The sequence below is a fragment of the Lonchura striata genome, chromosome 3 (assembly GCF_046129695.1).
Source record: "Lonchura striata isolate bLonStr1 chromosome 3, bLonStr1.mat, whole genome shotgun sequence".
In the NCBI taxonomy this organism is placed as follows: Eukaryota; Metazoa; Chordata; class Aves; order Passeriformes; family Estrildidae; genus Lonchura; species Lonchura striata.
The window spans coordinates 51,071,143-51,092,792 of NC_134605.1; the positions used below are offsets into that span (position 1 = coordinate 51,071,143).

General features: G+C 42.8%; 1 protein-coding gene across 1 annotated transcript; it reads left to right on the forward strand.

Moving 5' to 3' along the window:
- The first annotated feature begins 5,726 nt into the window (after positions 1-5,726).
- On the forward strand, positions 5,727-20,723 carry TNFAIP3 (TNF alpha induced protein 3). The gene is made up of 9 exons (XM_031504534.2): positions 5,727-6,081; positions 9,072-9,384; positions 13,407-13,597; positions 13,823-13,970; positions 14,161-14,331; positions 15,089-15,269; positions 16,724-17,634; positions 19,456-19,688; positions 20,357-20,723. The coding sequence occupies exons 2-9, from the start codon at positions 9,087-9,089 to the stop codon at positions 20,636-20,638; spliced, it is 2,415 nt and encodes an 804-aa protein (XP_031360394.2). The 5' UTR covers positions 5,727-6,081; positions 9,072-9,086; the 3' UTR covers positions 20,639-20,723.
- Positions 20,724-21,650: the final 927 nt, after the last annotated feature.

Genomic DNA, 21,650 nt, shown 5'->3' on the forward strand with positions numbered 1-21,650 from the left:
AGTCTGTTCCTGAAAGAGATGTTGACCATGTGGCAGCAGCTGTGGGCTTGACACAGCCCGGGTGGCTCAATAGACTGTGTTGCTGTCTGTCATGTTTAGAAAATTGTGAACATAAAAAGCCAGCCAGAAGCATTCACCAAATATTGTAGAAACTGATATTTCATGGCTGTTTCTCCCCATTTAGATGATTTTGGGGAAATTACAAAAATTACAGAAGAGAAGACTGACAAGCTTCATGCTCTGTTATTCATGACTAAAGATTACCTTTCACATGGTCACTTTTTATTCACTTAGCCCTACCCATGTAATTCCATCACTATGAGCTGCTGAGAAGAGCTATTTCCATCTTGAGAGAAAACAGTATCAGCAGTTTTCCTATTTTGTCAGCGAATGATATAGTCACTCATTCAAGTTTGCATGAAGTACATGGAAATTAAAGACAATTCAAAATAGCTTTACTGATTTTAAAGAGTGCAAGGCTGGCTTAATAAATGGAAACATAGGTAAAAAAATACATTATTGAACATATATAAAAGAAATGAGAACAGTGTGCAGTTAATTTTTTTTTTTTTCCATTCAGATTATACAAACTGCTTATATTCTGGGAGAAAGTAAGAACTTCCAGTGAAACTAGAATTCAGTGGGAAAGAAATACAGAATGCTAAAGATCTGGAAGACTGGCAAGTCTGCTGAACAGCAGGTTGTTCTATCTAAGAAAGTTTAACTGACTGCATTAGAAGTTGAAATTTTTCGAGGAACAGAGGAGAGAGGAGTAAGAGTTTTAATTAAGTAAGCATTTGCTAGCTGCATTCCTTCCCATCCACTCCCAGTGGATATAGCTTTGTGCTAAATGCTTACTTCATACCTAAAGTTAGAATAGCTGATCATCTCATCAGATAGGAATATAGAAAGGAAAATAACAGTAGTCCCTGCTTGATTTCACATGAGGCATTATCTTTAGCTATTTATTTGTTAACCACTTGCTGACTCATGAATGCTGAAGTGATGGCTGAAGCAAACAGCTCCAGAAGCAGACTCTGCTTTAGAGTCCCCTCCCATGATGTGGGCTGACATTTTGGCAGCACACCAGTCATGCCAACCTAAAGATCAAGTTAAAAGCTGCAATGATTGGGCTTGTACTACCTAAACCCAGCCACTGCACTATGCATTAAGGCAGTTTTGGAAAGCAAAGACATCCCTGTGCAGTGCTATCTATGCAGTGCTTTATGCTTACAACCCTCAACCTAAATCAAAGACTATTGTGACAGTAGTAGTTCACAGTTAAATGAAGTCTGCTACACATGGATGGTGACTCTCTGGAAGCAGAGACCACACTGCATGGTAAATAACCATGTGTCTAGGTGTTAAAGTACAGGAAACACAACACAAATAAACAATCTATTCTAAAGAGTCTGTAGTCAAAGTTAAATATGCATGATAACAGAAAAGTGTGAGAAAAGAAACATTCACAAACTTACCATACCACTCAGAAACTGAGGTACCAGAATGTAAGCCACAAGAAATCCCACAAGAAACTGTGACAAAGCACAGGATGGAAAAGTATTGGGAACAATCCAGCCTATTTCCATGCTCTTTCCTGGACAGTTTCTCAACCTCTGTGAGAAACAAGGCAGTGAGGTCAATGGACCTTTGATTTGGCTTACTACTGCTGTACATATTCAGTTTAGCCACATGTCTAGTCTGAGTCTGCATCAAAATCTACTGAAATCACTTTGCTCTCCAAAACAGAAATAATATTGGTCTTCCTCTTATTTCTTGCTGGCGCCTTGTTGGAATTGTCTGTACTGTGCACTGAAGAGGGTCAGTAACGCTGGACTGTGCTGCTGTCTCTAATGCAACTATACATAGCTATGTCTGCAGTTTTTAGGGGCCCTGAGAGTTGCTGCAGTATCTACAGATATCAGAGGAATAAAAAACAAGTTACAAAGATCATAATCGCTTAAACTTTTTTATGCACTTCACAGACAACATTGCTGAAACTTATTTACAGACCAGGAGGTAAGTATACGGTGTGGTTAATGCCATACTTAATCCCCTTACAGGTAAAAAAACCTGTTCTTAAAAATGTCTAGTGCTTGCCTCCATAGCTCATTTTTCACAGTGCTTCACCAGCCTTAATGGGGGAATACCACGCTTACAGCTTAACCTTCAGGTTAACAAAAGGGGCTAAGGCAAGATTTGAACTTTCAGCTTCTTTGAACCCACTGCAGTTCCAGACCTTTACTTCTGACACTTCTCTCACAAATATTAAAAAGAAGGGGAAAATAAGCACACACACAACAAAAAGGGAAAAAAAAAAAAAAAAAGCAAAGGAAGCTTTGGCCCCCTGGGCCATAAATAAGAATCCCTAGTTCCAGTACAGTCACTTGCCAGAATACCCTGGTAAACCTCTTCTCTGGAATCTGTAGTTTCTTTTACTGGATTCAGATGAGTGTAATGGAAAAAATCCCAAAACCAGTTCAGCTCTTGCTATCTAAGTGGCAGACATGATTTGGGGTTTTTTGGTTCTGTTTGTTTGTTTTTTTTACCGTCAATACTTGATTCAGTAATAAGCACCATCTTTCTGTCTGATAAATGTTTAGGGGATATTCCCCCCTCTCTTTCCTTTGCACTGACAAGCTCTTATCACTTTTCCACCAGGAAAAGAAGCAACGGAACAGCTCCTGGAAGACAGAAGTGCTGAACTCAAGCATGACCTCAAGCACTGCTCTTGCATTAAAAGGGATTTCCCTTTAATGATCCTTTTCCTCCCTTCTAGATGAATCACACCTCATACAGAATTATCTGATATTAAAAGACACAGCAAATGATTGAATTATTAAAAGTCTGTATGTCACTATGCATAAATATTACTATAGTCATCATCCTAGCATTGAATATTATATGAGTACTATCTTAACTATGAGTCTTTCTTAGTGCAGCCTCTCAAACATTTGGCAATGGTGTTCTGAACACTCTGAGGTCTTGGTTTAATTTAGTGAGTGGGAACTACTCCTTCCTGAACAGTAAAAAGAAGCAAAGTAATTAAAATAATTTAGAGATATAGAGCTGAATGGGGCCTTGAGAGATTTCTTTTTTTTCCCAAGTACAATAAAGAATTGTTATTGATTTATGTGCATGAAACTGATTACTTAAATTTTCACAAAAAATGGATATTCTGCAATTCCCAGTGACAGCTTTCTCCAGGGTTATGTAAACATTACCACTTACAAGGGTGGACTGTTTCACCCTTATGCTTAACCAGAATGTAGATAGCTGAAAATGAAAGTATTTCTTATTCTGTCCTTAATACCAAGAACTTCCCTCTTCCCTCAAGAGAAACAGACATGCATATATACCTAAAAATATATGTGCATATGTACATAGTTATGTGTATGTATATGTGCGTATTTACATACGCACTTTAAAGAAGAAAATTTTCCTTGACTTTATACATCTGTCTCTATGTTTATATCTAATGAAAGATAAACATTTTACTATAAATTATGAGATAAACTATAGGGTACAGCTACAAAAAAAACAAAACCCAGGAGTCATTCAGAAAAGAGGAATGTATATTCATGCATTCTATAACTACTGATGTTGCTGATGTTTCTAATGTATTCCTATATTGCTGAGGAGTTATGGTTGACAAGACAGAACTTTATTTTGTGCTGTGCAAACTCAGATCAAATGAATTCCTGCCATCCTGCTCAGACCTGTTTGATAAACATCTGCTCTAGCAATGTGCAATCAACTTTGAGTTTATCAAGGTGTAAACAGTAATTATTAATATTCAGACACGCTTACCATTTAGAAACCAAAAATAAGCTGTTGCCTTTTCAGGTTTTCCTGAGTCTCAGCATCTCCATCATGGCTAGGTCTACTTGTTAATTTATTTGCTGCAGCTTCCTATACAAAGCAGGGTACAACTCAGCTCTTTTTTCCCTACTCCCTACCTTAGCTCATCATTCCTACTCAACAGTGAAGCCCTCCATCATTTGAAGTACTCTCTGTAAAACTCTGTCGGGGGCTGGGCTTCATATTATGTGAGAGAAATGTTTTGATAGAAACATTTTTTTTTTCCTCTAATCAGATGACTTCAGTAATCTGCTACCTCAGTCCCAATGAGAGAGCAGGGGAAAATGTCCAGGAGAAGGGAACCGGTAAGATGCTGACAGAAATATATACTGTATAAATCACAGCAGGGATGCTGCCCTAGTTATGCAAGCCCAGTTCCCTCAGGCATCCAGTTCCCTGGATTTTAGCCACCCTTCAGGTTATCAATCATTAAATGTGGAGCCTTCCTACCCAACTATACTTTCCAAGACAATAGAGAGGCTAGGGGAACAAAAAGAAAAAATAACACACCCACAAAAACCTTTAAAAGAAAATTATCCGAGGAGAGGAGGAAAAGAAACCTGGAAGGGATTATTCTTTTCCTGGCCATATCCCTGACTTCTTTTTGAACAAAGGCAGAGGAGAAGGATGGGCTGCTGTGCAGAGCCAGCACAGGCCTGTAAACCCTGGGAAAGATCATGTTGCCACATAAGCCTGTTGTGTGACATGAGCAAATGATCTGAGCCAGCTGCTGCTACTGGGAGTGAGGTGAAGGAGTTCAAAGCTGAACTCTTCCAAAATCCACCTGTTCTCTGAGGAGTCTATATTTAACACCTGATTTCAAGGTGTGCAGCAACCCTGGCTTCTCATCTTGCCACTGGGAGAGGTGGATACTCAGGAACAGGCAAGAGCTCATTATCTGGGAAGATGAAGTGTTTTAATCCTGCAAGAAACTGTATTTCATTTCTGTGTGCCTTCAGATTGTAAGGCTGTTGAGCTAGAAACTGCCCCTTTTCCAGCATACATCCCATCCATAAATCATATTAACAGGCCTTAAATATGGGGGGTTTGTTTAGTGAGGTTTTTTCACTGCTAATATTTCACAATATTAGCACATTGTTTAAAGGTGTGCATTGTTTACAATAATTAATTTTAATGATTCCTATAAATTACTAGTTGCAGTCAAGAAATTACAATCATATTCAGACACTTAAGATCTCCCCAACTTGATAGTTTTAGCCCACGGTTCTGGTCTTTACCTGCAACAATCTGACCTTGAGCAGGGCCAAATTAAAACACAATTAACATCTCCTGCCGAAAATACCAGCAGATTGGGACTATGGGGTTCTATATCGGCCTAACCTCTAATTGAAGAAATGAAGTCACTTGTGGTTACGTACAATACAGAGCCAAAACGGTGGAGCACATACAAGCTAAAAAAAAAAAAAAAACACCCACAAAAAAAAAATTGCTTGGGTCTGAAAACCGTCTGGAAGAACAATACTTTCCATGGGACGGGCCCCCTTAACGTGCTGCTGGAATGCTGGGGCAGGGATGCGGGCAGCTACACCCGAGCACCCGCACCCCACAGCTCCGTCCGTGCTGGGGCAGGCGCTGCCACGCGTGCCCGTGAGCGGAAGGGCTGCGGGGCACCGCCGGGGCGCCGCTCTGCGCGGCGACAAGGAGCTGTTCGGACCCAGCGACGCGACACCGGGCCGGCCCGTGAGCGGAGCGAAGCCTGCGGGACGGGATGGGCAAGCCCCTGCCCGGGAGGAAAGGAAAAAGGAAGGAAGACACGGCATCCCGGCTCCCGAAAATCCCGGGGGTGAGTCACGGCGGGCGGGGAGGCGCCGGGACTGCCCGGCGGCGGCGCCCCCTGGCGGCGGCGGCCGCGGGTGTTGTCACAGGCCGGAAAGTCCCTGTGCTCTGCCGGTGGAAATCCCCGGTGGGGGTTTTTTGTGTTGTGTTTTCAATCTGCTTGCCTTTTTTTTTTTTTTTTTTTCACCCAGGCGCTTAAACAGAAAGGGAAAAAAACAAGAGGCTGGGCTCAGCCCTTCATTCCGCAGCGGCGGCAGCGGCAGCAGCAGCTCCGGCGGGAAGAGGGTGGAGAGAAGGGCAAGAAGGAGCTCCGGCGCGGTGGGGATTGATGGATTCCGGGCGCGGCTGCGTCCCACCGCCTCAGCCTCGCTGCTGAGAGGAGTCGCGGCAGGATCGGCCGGAGGAGGAGCCGTCCGCGGAGAGGTGAGCGCCGCTCTGGGCAGGGCACGGCGGAGCCCGGAGCGCTTCTGCAGGAGGGCGCCTCGGGGACCAGGCGGGTCCGGCGCGGGCGGGGACGCTGTGCCCGCCGTGCCCGGCCCGGCGCGCAGAGCGGGCACGGCGCGGCCGAGCGTGCTGCGGTGCCGCGGGGAAATCCGCCCCGGAGCTCCGGGCTCCTTCTCCTGGGAGCTGCACCGTGTCGTGGCCGTGCCGCCTTGCACGCCCAGCCCCCAGCGGAGTTGTAGGTCAGGGAACCAAGAACGCGGAACACTTACTGCGTGTAAACCAGTGCTGTGGGATCTTTAAAAGAGCCTCGCTCCTCGCCTTCCGATTTGGCAAAGAGTAGTACTGTGTTTTGGTTTGTGCCGAGCAAAGGCACAGGCACTTGTAGCACTTTATGGAGAAGTTTATTACTTGCCGTTTTTCAGATAGAGGACAGAAAATGAAAATAATTTATGAAACCATCGGCAGATCTCAGAACAGTATTCCTCTTTCCAGAGCCCAGCATCCTCAGCATTACACCTTTGGAAAGGATGCTGTCTCTAATTATTGTTTACAGCTGTTCCTTTCTGGGAATTCCTAGTCATTACTTGTGAGAAGGTTAAAGTAGCATAGCACACAGCAAAGCACAGTAGACTATAAACTAATAAAACTGTAGGTTAGTTTTTTACTTTTAAATCTCCAGCTTAGATGTCAGTTGAATTCTGTTTGTTTCATCACATTGATTTTGAAAATAAGTGTTGCTTGGCTTTTGCCTTTGTTCACATTTATTACTGTAAATAGCACAGGCAGTAATTTCCACGTGTGGAGGGGAAAAAATGCTAGTAGAACATAGTATCGAATAATGTAGTTTCAGTGACTGCTTCTGTAAACTCAGTGTTTTTTGTTACTTAATGCTGGAAATAACCATTTCAAGAGGTGATGCCGGTAGTGCTTAGTCATGTGATTAGTCTTTATTAGTGTAAAAAAAATCCCATTGACTCAATATTTCTACTAACATAAGTAAGGAATTCAATATTTTAGTCGTCTCAGAGCAAAGTAGAGCTGGGTTATTACACAGTTTAGTAAGGAGTTGTTTATATTTCCTTTTTAGACACATTCATACATTTAAATACAGGATTACATAAATAGCATGTGTAAAACTATATTTATGAGGAAAGTGGATGAGAAAATACACAATTTTCATTTTAAGGCTGTGTGCTGATGGGGGAATGATAAGAATATGCCATCTTTATTCCCTAAAGAAAAGCTTTTCCATATGTTGCAAGATGTGACAGCTCTGCACACGGTCCCTAGTGTTCGTAGGGCATGTGAATGACATCACCCTAAAGTTGGGCTTTGTAGCATCACCTGTTTCATCTGCCTCTAGAGCTTGTCGTGTTATCCTGTATCTCTCCAGCAGCTGGTTCTCAGAGAGGTTATAGAGCTCAGCTCTTGGCACCTGGAGTTTGAGGTCCCCTCTCACCCTGAGAGGGTCTTTTCAAAAGCTTTGGCTGGGCATTTGGAGGTGGATGTTGCCAATGGAGGTGTCTGGGTGAAGAGGAGAGAGCAGTTGTTTACCTGTGGGGAAGGAGGTCCTGAAGCCCTTCTGTGCAAGAGGGGTCTTCTGCCTCCATAGACGTGGGAATGCCTTCCTGGTCAGTCTTGTCAGGCTTCTTCCTCTCTCCGTGACTCCAGTCTCCATGAGAAAACGTCCTAATAGTGGCATAAACAATTTTTGGTTGTTTCTTGTATCCCTGTACTTGATGTCCAGAGATTGATACACATATATATGACTTGATACTTGTCCTTAGATTCATAATCACAGTGGCGGATTCTCTTAATATGACTAGTTGTACTCTAAATATTTTAAGCATGCATACTTTTATTTGTCTTGACACAAACTTTGCTTTGCTTTTAAACAAAGCAAGAATGTTTGTGGACAGCATGGAGAGTCTCTCCCTGTAAAAACAGGTTATTGTTGTTATTTTTGTTCTTACTGTAGTGGACAGGGGTTTTGAGGGATGTGGTCTGTACGTTTGGCTCTAACTAGCCACAAAGTTAGTGTCCTCAAGTAAGGATTTCTTTGAGTGTAGCAAGTTTGAGATGTTATGGGTTTCTTTTTTTGTTTTTCCTGCTATACCCCATGAGGCCAGAGTTACTGAAGAAAGGGATGCAGAGCAGCAAACATTACATGTCCTACTGTGGAAATATATAGGGGGTTTTGAGCCAAATGGAAATGCTCTGTTGACTTACCACTGAGTAATAGTGGCACTGCACCCCCACACACCAGCATAAGCACTTCTGAGCCATAGCTCTACCACTTACAAAATAAAAAGAGCCTCAAGAAAAGTAACCTAAGCCTGTCCTCGAGTGACAAATTCCTCATCTACCATATCTGGCCACTGTAAGTATGAGACTGATACTAGCACAGCCTGCAATTATTTGTGCTTTTTCTGTACTCTACTGACCATCACTACTCAGAATGTATGAGCTGTAGAATCTGAAATGGTCTTTAACTGCTTTTTTTTTTTTTTGGCATGTTATCAAAACAAGAGCTTGAAATGTCCTGAAATTTAGCAAGTGCATATGGGATTACAGTGTACAATTATCAATTAGTTAAGTTTCCAGGATAATTTTCCCTTCCTTCAATCTTGTCTTCTCTTATCCTTATTTTTATTTAATTGCTTTTTTTGAATGATGATGCAATTTCCTTAGTTATGCATAAATCCTCTTCAATATCACAGTAAATTATATCAGCAAATTAGTGGGATAAGCTGATCAGTGTCTGTATCTGAATAATGCAGAAAAGTTAGTGAATATGAGCTTTAAAAAAAAAAGTTATTTATGAAAGGCTGCATCCACTCTATACTTGTTTTAGGCAAAACTTCATCAAGCATCCCACCCTGAAAGTGCCTTCTCAGTCACTGCACAAATGATAGCACAGTGATAGAAGGGCACTAACATGCCAATAAAAGGATCCTTTTTCATTTCAGATATCTTCTAGAAACATGGCTGGCCAACACATCCTTCCTCAAGCTTTATATCAGAGCAATATGCTGAAGGCTATGAAGATCAGAGAGAGGCTACCTGAGGACCTAATCAAACCTCCCAGTGGAATAATTCATCACTTCAGGACTATGCACAGATACACAATAGAAATGTTCAGAATGTGCCAGTTTTGTCCCCAGTTTCGGGAGACGCTTCAGAAGTCCCTGACTGACCAGGCTACCCAGACTTCACTGGAGCGCCACAGGAAGCTCAACTGGTGCAGGGAAGTTCGGAGACTTGTTCCTTTGAAGACTAATGGTAAGTTATGAGCAGGTCTTTGCACTCACAGTAAAACAGGTCATACAAATGTAGCACCTTTATTAATAGCATCTGAGTTCACATTACTGAAACAGAAGCACATGGCTTTAAAAATGTGATGCCTTTCAATCTGTTTTGAAATTAAAATTCTTTCCACATGATGTGCTGTCCTGAGGCTGTAGCAGACCCTTGCTATACCACAGTATGTGAATATTGTGGAAATTTCACAGGTATTTTCAAAATCTCAGCAACCTGTGGCACTTCAGAGTCAAGAACAAGGCAGGGAAACCTGATTTGGAATCTAGTGGCTTCCCATGAATCTGATTGCTACATGTCGGCTGCCTCATCGGAAGTGCCAGGCGTCTTTTAATGCCAGGCAAGAGGAACCTGCAGATGCTTTGAGTGACCAGAGATGCATTTCCATATATATTTAGCAGAAGCTAATATCCTTCCAATAAGCTCTTCTGTTGTAGCTGGCAGGCAATGCTTGCTTGCTGATCCAGCTTTAACAACAGTGATGGCAATAGCACTCAGAACATGGAGCCTCCCAGGAACCTGACACTGCTGTCCCTGGGGTCAGTTCTTTCAACAGTCAGTGCTGGTTTCAGGACTTGACTTTTGGGTTACTCTGTGTGTATATTGCATTAAGTGCTACAAATGAAAAGACACACCAGTAGTGCCAAGATTTCCTGAACAGGTTATGTTTGTCCACAGTCTTGAGCAGGAAACCGTGGCACATGACTGTAAGAGTCACCAGGCATTTTACATTCAGTGGAGGAAAGATTAGGTAATGGCTATGACTTACAGTCACATAGCTGCAAACTTGGACTCAGGAGTCCTTACAGCACAGGTTGCCCCTAACCAGGAACCACAGACTAGGACAGTGAGGACTTCAAGAAGATGAAAAATACATACTCTTTGCTCAAAGAGCAGATCACAGCAGTTATAGAAACACTAGGTGGGGTGGACCTGCAGCATTGTTAAAGTCCATGTTGTGTTCTGGGTGTGCTTATTTTCATATCTGCTTGTGTACACGTTGCCCTTATCTTCCTAGTCCACATTTTTTTCCTTTCCAAGTTCTGCCATATTTCTCAGTCTGTACACAGCTGTGTTGTACAGAAGCCATAAAAATAGACCTATTGAGCAGATGTCACTACCCAACCTAAAACCTGATGCTGATGTGTATGTCTGTAACTGTTGTAGAGGCACTGACCTTCTGGTGGGCTTTTTGGGCTGCCTTCGCATTAGTGTAAAATTCTCATGACTGCAATTAGCATGTGCACAGAAGTCACGGAATCCTGAGCTTTGGAAGGACAGGAGTCGCAGCCAGGGCAGGCAGTGCTTTGCACGTACTGGGAAGGTAACATCACTTCAAGTGTTGGATCTTAAAAATCTCACTCAAACAGATTTTCTAGGAAAATGGACAATGTACACAGTTTTTGTCCAGGGCAAAGAGTAACAGTTTTAGAATCCCCCGTCTCCGGTCAGTGCAAATCCTGCAGGGGTAACACTGGACAGACCCTTGTTGGCAACTACATTACATTCAGCAACACTGACCTCCTTTGTCTCTTGTCCATTGGCTAGTGTAACATGTGGGAGTAGTGGACTTGGATCCCACCCATGAGCAGGCATACCTGTATGCGAGGTGCTGAAATATTAAGGCAGGTTGAGGGAAGGCAAAGCAAGATTTGTGGTCTCCCCATACACTGAGCAGACAAAGAACTTGGCTTCAGTTCAGTGCTTCAGGGTCATTAAGTGCAGGAGTAGGAGTGGCTTTGGAAACTTGTGGGTTATGCAAAGTAGTTGCATAGAAGGACCTTTGTAGGAGAAAGAAGGTAGATTGGACTGTAGGAGAGGATCTCTGAAAGAAGTGCAGAAGTTTGGAGAAGCCCTGTATTATCCCATAAAGCAACTTTTTTTTCTCCCATGTGGCATAAAAAATATTTTTTAAACATTTAGCTGCTTAACCTGTAGATATGGGAGGAATATGTTAGTTCTCTTGGTTAACAATGGACTTTCTTCATAAAATTCTGGGTTTTTTTCTGATTAAGGTTGTAGCTGTTGAAAACAGAGAAAGTATCTCCTACAGGATCTTTTGATGTATATTCTATCTAATATGTTTGTGAATCTGTGGATTGGTGAGGTTTTCTTAATTAAAAAAGCCATTTTGAATCACCACATATATTTTTGCAGACATCTGAATGGAGACAGAAGGAAAGTGGTAGGAGGTACAAAAATCGAAACTGTTAGGGTTTTTTCTTCTTTTTTTTTTTTTTTTTTTTTTAATTTGAAAATTCCAGCATCTATTGGCTGTAGAGATTTCACTTGTATAATGAATTGGCATTCATTCCAGCTCGCCCAGCCACACCCCCTGGGAAAGTCCGAGGGAGGCCACGCTGCACCCGCAGAACAAAAAGTACAACTGTTGCTCAATTGCTAGTCAAACGGTGTGGGGGAATTCCAAGTGCTGTGTAAGGAATTTTGGGCAGTGCTTCTAAATAAAGAACCGAAAGTGAGCTCTCAGAGAGAGAAAAAATTTAGTCTTATCTTTGCTCTAGATTTTGCAGAGGGAAAATTTTAATGGGATTAATATGTCATCTTTCTTGGTCAGAAGGAAACACAGTCAGTTTTTCTGTCGTCTTGGCTGTTCCCTGATTTTTGAGCTCAAGTAAGCAGCCTGCTGAGTTGAAGTAAGCTTTGCAAGACAGCATTCAGAAAACAAAAGGCAGTTGCAGAAACTGATATGCACCAATCCTGTAACAATTTATGAAGCATTGAGTAGATTTCAAATGATATCTTATTTGGGAACTGGAGTCTGTTGTAGGCTCTTCTCTACAATTTCACAGAATAAGTAGCAAAAGTGTTCACAAATGTGTTATTGAGCTCATCATGTATGTGGCAAACTGGGTTTAATTCTTTTGTGGGAGTTCGTTGGGTGGGTTTGTTTGGGTTTTTTTCAGGTGAGAAAAACCTAGTAGCTTTACCGGGGTTGATGTCTTCTTTTCCAAGAAAATTTCTGTGGTTTCTTAGCATTATGTGAATCTGTTTACCACTGTGGTAGGCATCAGACCTAGTTTTGCATCTGAGGACATGACAGTAATGATTCTTGATGTCTCCCTTTCAGGGGAGACATCCCCTTTTGAAGAAGATAGCTAGAGATAGAATTTGAAACCCAGATATAGATGTATTTCTTGTCACACCTTTTAATTGTTAGTTATCTCCTCTGAGTCTGTTTCCTCTCTGAAACTGCAGACTATCACAATCCTTCCTATCTGTAAAGAGGAATTTTTCAATGCAAGGAGATTGTATAAATTAAAATTGAATCAGTTTTTCATTGACTTAGGTTTAATTTTGTGTTTTAAAATCAGCCCTCTAAATAATATATGCAACAACCCAAAATGCCATTATTTCTGAGAGGAAGGCCAGAGGTGTTCCTATGATTGCTTTATATAAATCATCTACCATTCCCTTTCTGTCTCCTTTTTTATGATAATTCCTCCATCAAGCACAGCAAAGTGCCAAGCAGTGCTCATCAGAGGATGTGAGGTTTGGTGTTGCTATAATATTTTCTTAATGGTTTCCATTATCTCAACCTCATGCCATTGGGTGTATATTTGTATAAACACCAATGAGGGAAATTTACATCTTTTTTTGTAATTTCAAGATGACGTTGTTGTGTTTAAAAAGCTATTTCAGCTATGTTTGACATTTGTAGTTGACCCCAAAATTTAGCTTGTGATATCAGTCAAAGTTAAGTAAGACAGGTAAGGAGCATTGCTGGATGACAGCTTAACTTGGACTGGTACAGAGACAAAACCAGTAGGGAGGGAAGGTTTTGTTTTTTCTGTCGCTGAAAAGAGACCATAACTCAGGTCTTCTTCTCTACAACCCTTCTGTCTGAGACTTAGAGAGAAGTGCACAGGGAATATGCATATGTGTGGTGTAATTCTACGTCCCACAGGCTTGTGGCATTTTATTTAAGTAGCCGTTTGAAAATAATGCACTCTGTCTTTTTTTTCCAGGTGATGGAAATTGCCTTATGCATGCTGCATCGCAGTACATGTGGGGTATTGAAGATATCGACCTTGTCTTAAGAAAAACACTGTTTAGTGCTCTCAGGGAGATTGACACACGGAACTTGAAGCTCCGCTGGCAGCGAGAGGCTGTTAAATCCCAGGAGTTTGTAGAAACGGGACTCCATTATGACACCCGGGTAAGGCAGCCTGAGGGAGTGGTGCTGTTTTCTGAGTGCTCGCCGGCGTGGCCTTGCTGATTCTGTTTGCTTTGTGGCTTCACGGATTCTGTCATTAATGGAGAGCAGAAATAGTCTTCCTTTGGAGGAAATGGGAAAATGTGATTATTGGAGCACTGCTGTGCTGCAGCTGGTTCCTGACCTCCGTGTCTTTGAACCATGGGTGACAGCTGTTTCTTTCCTCAGAACTGGGAGGAGGAGTGGGAATACCTCATTGAAATGACCTCCCCAGAAATATCTGGGGCTCGAAATAGGCTTCCCTATAATGCGCTGGAAGAAATCCACATCTTCATCCTTGCTAACATCCTTAGAAGGCCAATCATTGTTCTTGCAGGTGAGTATTCTGGTCAGTCATCCCACTGTTTTACCCTTGTGCTGTGTTAGTAATCTTAGTCAACAATTGTTGTTTTCAGGTAGATACATTTCAGAACACGGTGTTTTCAGCAATTATAAAACCCCCAGGATACATTTTTTCTTGCCTGTAGCACATACTTATTTGTGTTTTCTTTTACTTCTTTCTGCAGATAAAGTGGTAAGAAGCTTAGAGTCAGGCTCCAGTTTTGCTCCTCTGAATGTTGGTGGTGTTTACTTGCCTCTTCTGTGGCCAGTTGAAAAATGCTACAGATACCCGATTGTGCTTGGCTATGACAACATGCATTTTACACCACTGGTGACTCTGAAGGATGGCGGGCCAGGTATTTTTCAAGTACCTCATTTGGTATTTATGTTACTTCTTCAAAACCACTCTGCTGATAAAGCATTTGAAATATTATCTGGTTTAGACTTGTATTTTTAAAGTTAAATAAGATTAATTTGAAATATATTCCTAAAATGTGAGCAGAAAGAACTTTGTCTGTGAATCTGAGTAGAAACTAAAGGTTACCTTCAAGATACTCATTGAAAGTAGAGTGCAACTCACCTGCTTGCAGGCTGGAATTGGTCAAAGGGTTACCTCTGCTTTATTATGTTCTGGCCTCCTCTCCACATTGTAAGAGAAGAAGCTTTGAAGGATGCAGTCTCCCAGCAGAATACCACTGCCTGGCAATAATGAAATACATGCTTTACCATTTTTAATGCACCTCTTCTGAGTGGACAGCAGTTACCTAGGTTCAGGTTACAGCATCATCCCACCAAAAGGCATAACAAACAAAGATCTACAATCCTGTTCAGGTGGAGAAGATACTTGCTATGAGAACATTAAGACTACTGTGTGATGGGGCTAAGTTTGTGATGTAGCTGTGTTTGCAACCTCCCCCAGTGGTACCATGCAGAAACTCCTTGCTCTGCCCAGCTGTTCTCCTCTCTCTCAAAAATTTAGTGGTGGTATTTCCATGTGTTGCATTTTATGGTTATTCCTAACTGTCTGGTTATGTTTGTGTAAATATACATATACACAGACACGTGTATATATATATATATATATATGTGTTATTCTATCTTGTTTCCCCACAGAAATCCGGGCTGTCCCTCTGGTCACCAGTGAGCAAGGCAGATTTGAGGATTTGAATGTGCACTTTCTGACAGATGCAGAAGAGAGGGAGAAAGAGCAGCTGCTAAAAGACTACTTGATAGTGATAGAAATTCCAGTGCAAGGCTGGGATCATGGTACAACTCATCTAATTAATGCTGCAAAGTGAGTGTCATTCCTGTTTCCTCAAAGTTATCCTATTTACAGAGGTGGGAAAAGTTGGGCAGCCCAGTGTGTCATTTTGGTCTTTCCTTCCTTCCTAGGTGGCCCATGTGTTTACTACCTGAAGTATGAAACATTGGCATTATTGTTGATATATTTTCAAGTAGTATGAGCTAAGGCCAGTCTCAAATTTAAAGGCAAATATGTTCAGATTTAACAAACTGAAACTAGCATTTTAGAAGAAAAGATCCATTTGATCAGTTTCACTGACTTTTGGATTACACAGGAGGGTGACTGAGAGGTGGTTAAATGCAGGAACTAGTTTGCCCAAGTTCTTGTGCTTTATGTAAGGGCACATTGCATAATGGGCAGTTGGTGTAATTCCAGCTGCCCTGGGCAAAGTACTTGGCAGTATGTTCTGAACACAGATGCCTCCACACCCTGGGCTGTTCCATGTGGCAGCAGGCAGGAAGCTGTGGCCAGTGGAGGAACTGGCATCTCTGCTGGTCCCCGATGATTGAGCATCAGTAACATGCAGGGGGCAGCTGGCAACACCCATCAGCTTCTCATATTCAGTGGACACTGGCAATGATGCCCAACCAGTCCCCTCAGAACTGATGGGGTGGAATAACTCCCTGTATCCTCTGTCTGTGCTTCCACTATGACTCGTAAAGGAGTCTTCATGCTGTTTGCTGGTTCTGCTGTAGGGGCCTTGAAAACTGAAGTCCTTCTACCCAAAGGATATATGCACACGTAAAGGGTAACACTTGAGCTTCCCTAGTTGCTCTGCCTAGGTGTGTTCCGGAGTATTGCCAGAAATGTTAGCTCCTCATCCTACCAACTGTGGCATGGTAAAACTCCAGTGTAGGATTTTCCCTGCAGCTGCAGGCAGAGTTAGGATGGTATGAAAGGTGCTAGCATTGCACACACCACACTGAAGCCCCAGTGTTTATTAGAAGAATTCTGCTGGTAGATACAGACCCAACAGAACCAGGAGCAGATTTCATGATAAACTGTGTCATGAAATGCTGAGCCCACTGTATGAAGGGCTTGTTCTTAGTGTGAGTTCGTGAAGAAAGCCTACCTCTTCGCAGTTGAGCATTGATCCTCAGAGAAATTGACAATTTGGGGGACTTTCTGCTTCTGAGAGATTACCCATATTCTTTGTGCAAACAGCTCCTAGACAGAAAACACTCATTTAGTAAAGACTTTTAAGAGTATTTCTGTTTAGCATTGTGTCAGGACATTTATTTCAGATGTGAAAGTCTCCATCACTGAACACCTGCTTTTAAAACTATTTCCATTTACACCAAGAGTGGAACATCCCAGATCTTCTATCTGAGTAATATGGATGTGCATTAAATCTACATTTCCTTCCCACATTGCTTGTATTTGCTTCCACCCCCACCATCTGCTCTTTTCAACCACTGATGCAATCTTCTTTTTTTGGCTGTCAGGTTAGATGAAGGCAACCTACCCAAAGAAATAAACCTCGTGGAAGATTACTTTCAACTGGTACAGCATGAGTACAAGAAGTGGCAGGAGAATGCTGAACCTGCTAGAAGAGAGACATGTTCCAGGAACAGACAGGATCTGTCACTTTCCCAGCTCTCCCTCTTACAGATGAAATGTGAAACGCCAAATTGCCCTTTTTATATGTCTGTGAACACCCAGCCCTACTGCCACGAATGCTTTGAGCAGAGGTCCCAAGGAAACAAAGGAAGAAAGCAGACCTCCAAAGCAGCACCTGAGAAGCTGAAGGCAGCTGGGTCAGGCTCCTCCCGTGGGGATATTTGTGAACCTGGGGGATGGACATCTGAAGGGCCTGTAACAGAGCCTCGCTCTGCACCTCCGACCGCTCCCAGCCTTTTCCTGTACAGTGAAACCACAGCCATGAAGTGCAGGACCCCAGACTGCCCCTTCACATTGAACGTGCAACACAATGGGCTATGCGAACGCTGCTACAACTCCAGGCAGCTCAGTCCTTGCAGCAACTTGGATGACCAGAGACACTTAGACTATGCCACATGTAAGATGTGCCATCAAAAGGCCAAGAGGACCTTCAATGGTATATGCAGCACTTGCTTCAAAAGGTCTACAGAGCAGTCCCCAAATGGCAGTCCCACTTTCCTGCCCACCTGCCACCAGAGATCAACCTCTGACCCGTCCCAGATCTCACAGATTCTCCACCAACACTCCTGCTATCAGGGTCCCAACAGCCATGGCAAGGAGCCCTCACCAGCAGCACTGCCTTCCAAAGAGAACAGGGGAGGCAACCTCTGTAGGAAACCTGGCTGCAAATTTTTTGGGACATCACAAAATGAGGGCTTTTGCACACTGTGTTTCTTTGAGTACAGGGAAAACCATGGTAAGTGGAGACGGAGTGAGCTTTGACACACTTCGGCTGCATATCAGCCTCCTTGAGCTGTGAAGTTCTGCTTGTACTGGGTGGTAAAAGGTCAGGGGGTGATGAAAAACAGTGTGAGGAGAAGGTGATTTTCTTTCTTTTATTATCCCATTTTCGTGGTTTAACCCCAGCCAGCAACCAAGCCCCAGACAGCCGCTATTTCACTCCCTACCAGTGGGCTCAGGTAGAAAATAGAAATTGTAAAAGCTGGAGAACTAACGGGTTGGGATAAAGAGAGTTTAATAGGAAAAGTAAAAACTGCATACACAAGCAAAGCAAAACAAAGAATTCATTGCTTGCCATGGGCAGGCAGGTGTTCAGGCTGTGTCTTCTCCCATGCACCCTTGCCAGCAGGGCAGTGCGAAAAGCAGAAAAGTCCTTGGCTCTGTGTAAGCCCTGCTCAGCAATAACAAAAATATCTCAATATTATCAACATTCTGCTCAGCACAAATCCAAAACACAGCCCCATACCAGCCACCATGAAGAAAATTAACTTTACCCCAGCCAAAACCAGCATATCATAAAGGGGCACATTGTGAGAAATCTGTGGAATCTCTTGTAAAACTTCCTTTCAGCTTTGATGGAAACAAAACCAACTCAAAAGGGGTGGCTTTTGATACCTCCTCATTATCCACTGCAGTCATGGTTTGGTATGAATTTTCTTCACAGCTAGACAAGTTGTAGAGGTCAGTGAAGGAAACACTGTAAATGTATGGAAGGTACTGAAAATCAGTTATGTTAGCAAGGTGTTTAAAAAGCCTTGAAGAATCCATAGATCTTTATTTGTTCTGGATGTAACAGGTATAATGCTCTAGAGTAACCACTGTAGTTGTCTTGACAAGCAGAGCAAGTAGAATTTGACTGTTGGAGTAACTTCAGAGCATGTTGTTATACTCTACCTTGAAATCTTCCTTGGTAATACCCTGCATGTGCATTCACATGTGTTTAAGGACTGACTTTCAAAAAGGCAATAATCTGTGAATAAATCACAGCATGAAATCTTCAATCTTTCATGCTACTGCCCTGTTTCACAGGTAAAGAGCCCTTAGGTATAGAGCCTGAAAGGCATATATGTAAGAGAGAATTATTACTTATCTCTCCAGACTATTTTATTGCTGTTAAGTTTGCTGATACACATAAAGAAACATGGAATAGGCTGGGTTGGAAGGGACCTTTAAAGATCATCTAATTCAACCCCCCTGCTGTTGGGAGAGACATCTTTCACAACACTGAACTTTCCACATGCATTCAGATTAGGGAACTTCTGTGCCAGCTTGCAATACCTTATTTTCCAGCATTGCTCACAATGAAATTTTTTTTCCTTCTGATTGTGGAATATATAAGATTGCTTCATGAGACTAAAAAGTATAATGCATTTTTTCCCCTTAAGCTCTGTACCAATGTACTTCAGTTGTCTGATGTGACTGAAATGGGGGAGGCTGAAATGGGTAGGTCACAGATGACAGTCAAAGCAAAGTCAAAGGTGAAATTTGTCTTGACTTCAGTGTGATCTAGGTTTCCCACTTAGGGCAAGTTTTTCCCAAATCCACGGTTTCAACAACTTATATGAAAATCAGGCTGCATTAGCACACTTATGTATCCAACATGAAGAAAGAGGTACCAACTGGGGGAGTCTTAGGATTGTCAAAAACCTATGTTCGAGGCTAGCTGATATTTTTAATTTATTTTCATTTTTAGGATGGGGAGCATTTTTTAGCTGTCTTGGGTCATCAGATCTATTGGACACATTCAAACTGCTCCTATTCGTGCTTTGCTTTACAGACAGTGTTTTGCTACGGCACCAGAGGAGATCTCAGAGGAAGTCTTCAGCAGTAGACCAGACGGGGAGCTCCGCTGCCGGCTTCCGTAACACGGTGTCCTGCCAGCGGCGCGACTGCGGCACGCTGGGCAGCACAATGCTTGAGGGCTACTGCCAGAACTGCTTCATTATAGCCCAGAACCAGCGATTCCAAGAAGCCAGAAGGACAGAAGAACAGCTGGTGAGACAGCCAGAAGTAAGTATGAACTTCTCAAAATCTTCCTCTTGTTTAGCGCTGCATGTTTTTCTCTTGTGGGAACAACTTGGGATCCATACTAGAAAATGGATCCTCAAATGGCTGCATCTTAACTATCATGGAAAGACAAGCATAGAGCGTATCATGAGTTTTTTCTGCTGCAGTTGAGCAGTGCTCATAAAAAGTCATTTTCAGTTTAGGGTTGTCATGGCCATGCTGAGTTTTATCTCTACTGGGATTTTGACAGCTATTCCAGTGGAAGCAATTGGACCAACAGCTAGGTTCTTTTATTGATTGGGGAAGGATTTTCGTTCTTATCCTTAGAGCTGTGCAGCTGTGTAAAAGGGTTCCAGTTGCATTTTTGATTGAGTCCATCACAGATTGTGTTTGTTCCAGATAAGGCTTTTCTAAATTTGGTTTGTTCTGGTCTTTTTAGAATTGAGGGTTGCCAAAGATAAAAAAGCCAGTATTTTTTCCTAAGAAATGACAGAATTTGTGATTTTCTTTGGTAAAGCTCAACTTGGCTCTTGGTACTGCACTTTGTAGAAGTACCTGTGAACAGTCCCCAGTTGGTTACCTATACAAACCACAAGCAGAGCAAAAAGGAAATGAAAAGCCATTTGTGCTGCCAGCACAGCAACTGACATTGCGTTTTAATATTTCTCAAGAGAACAGGGCAGCACAGAGATGCGCAGCGAGCAGCACTGAGTGCCCAGAAGAGACAGTGTGCTGTGGCTTCGTGTAGAAACAACCTGGCCTGCAGAAGTGATGACCTGTGCCCGGAGTGCCGGCGCCTTGGTCAGCTGCCACCGTCAGGGAGTGCCAGGGAGCCAGTGGCACAGGAGCCTCCCAAGCAACGCTGCCGAGCCCCTGCCTGTGATCACTATGGCAATGCCAAGTGCAACGGCTACTGCAATGAATGCTACCAGTTCAAACAGATCTATGGCTAGTGGGGAACAAGAAGGCAATACCAACTACTTCCTTCCCTGAAATGGTGCTACATCCAAAACACTTAACAGTTCTGGGAGTGGGAGGGTGGGGGGAAACATAAGCTGTCTGCTCAGATCATGTTTATTCCCAAGAATGGGAATAAATTTCTACTTCCTCTAAACACTGCATACAAGGACTGCTGAGAAGGTCACATTGCCTTCTGCACAGAGCTCTCGTTCATGACTAAGCTCCTACAATGCCCTATTTAATTCTTGGACTTCCCAGGAGGAAGTGTGAAGCATTTGGATCCAAAGAACTTCCCAGTTTTGCCTGTTTCTCAATACCTCCCCTCTCCCAGGCAAGGAGCCATGTCTACTGTCAGAGGTGCAGGACCTTTTTGTGGTTGCATACATCAGTCCAGCAAGTCCTTCCTTAACAGGATTACCCAGGACAGAGTGATGCTACTTCAGTTGACATCTAAAGAACCATGGCTTGGTTTGCCCAGGTCCTTGCTGTTCTTACAGAACTCACCAGGGTGGGATCTCCTGTGGGCATTTACGTTGATAACAGCAAGTACTTCTGTGTTTGCAGAGCCCTCAGCAAACCAGCCAAAAAGAAGACCAGCACTAGCCTGCTCCTTTAAACTAGCCAGCATTTAGATCCTTTCCCAAATTCCAAGACAGCTGGGAAGACAGAAGTTGCAGAAGAAATGCATGTGATGGTGAAAATGTATCCTGCCATTTCCCACTTGTGTGGAAGGAATTACCTCCAACAGACAAAAAAACTCAAAAGCCTTTTGTCTTCACTTCTGAAACAAGATTGACTCTTGTCTCTCTTGCACTGCAAATGTCAGGAGTATGTGTGTGCTGTTCATACCCTCTCTCTCCATTTCTGTCACACTTTCTGTCATCCTTAATGTGATTCTGTTACCACGCAAACAGCTGGGAGTTCAGTAACAAGAATTCTTCAGGGCTGAGATTTTACTCCTGAAGTTTATGTACCCACTTCTCAATCTGCAGTACTTTCTTTAGT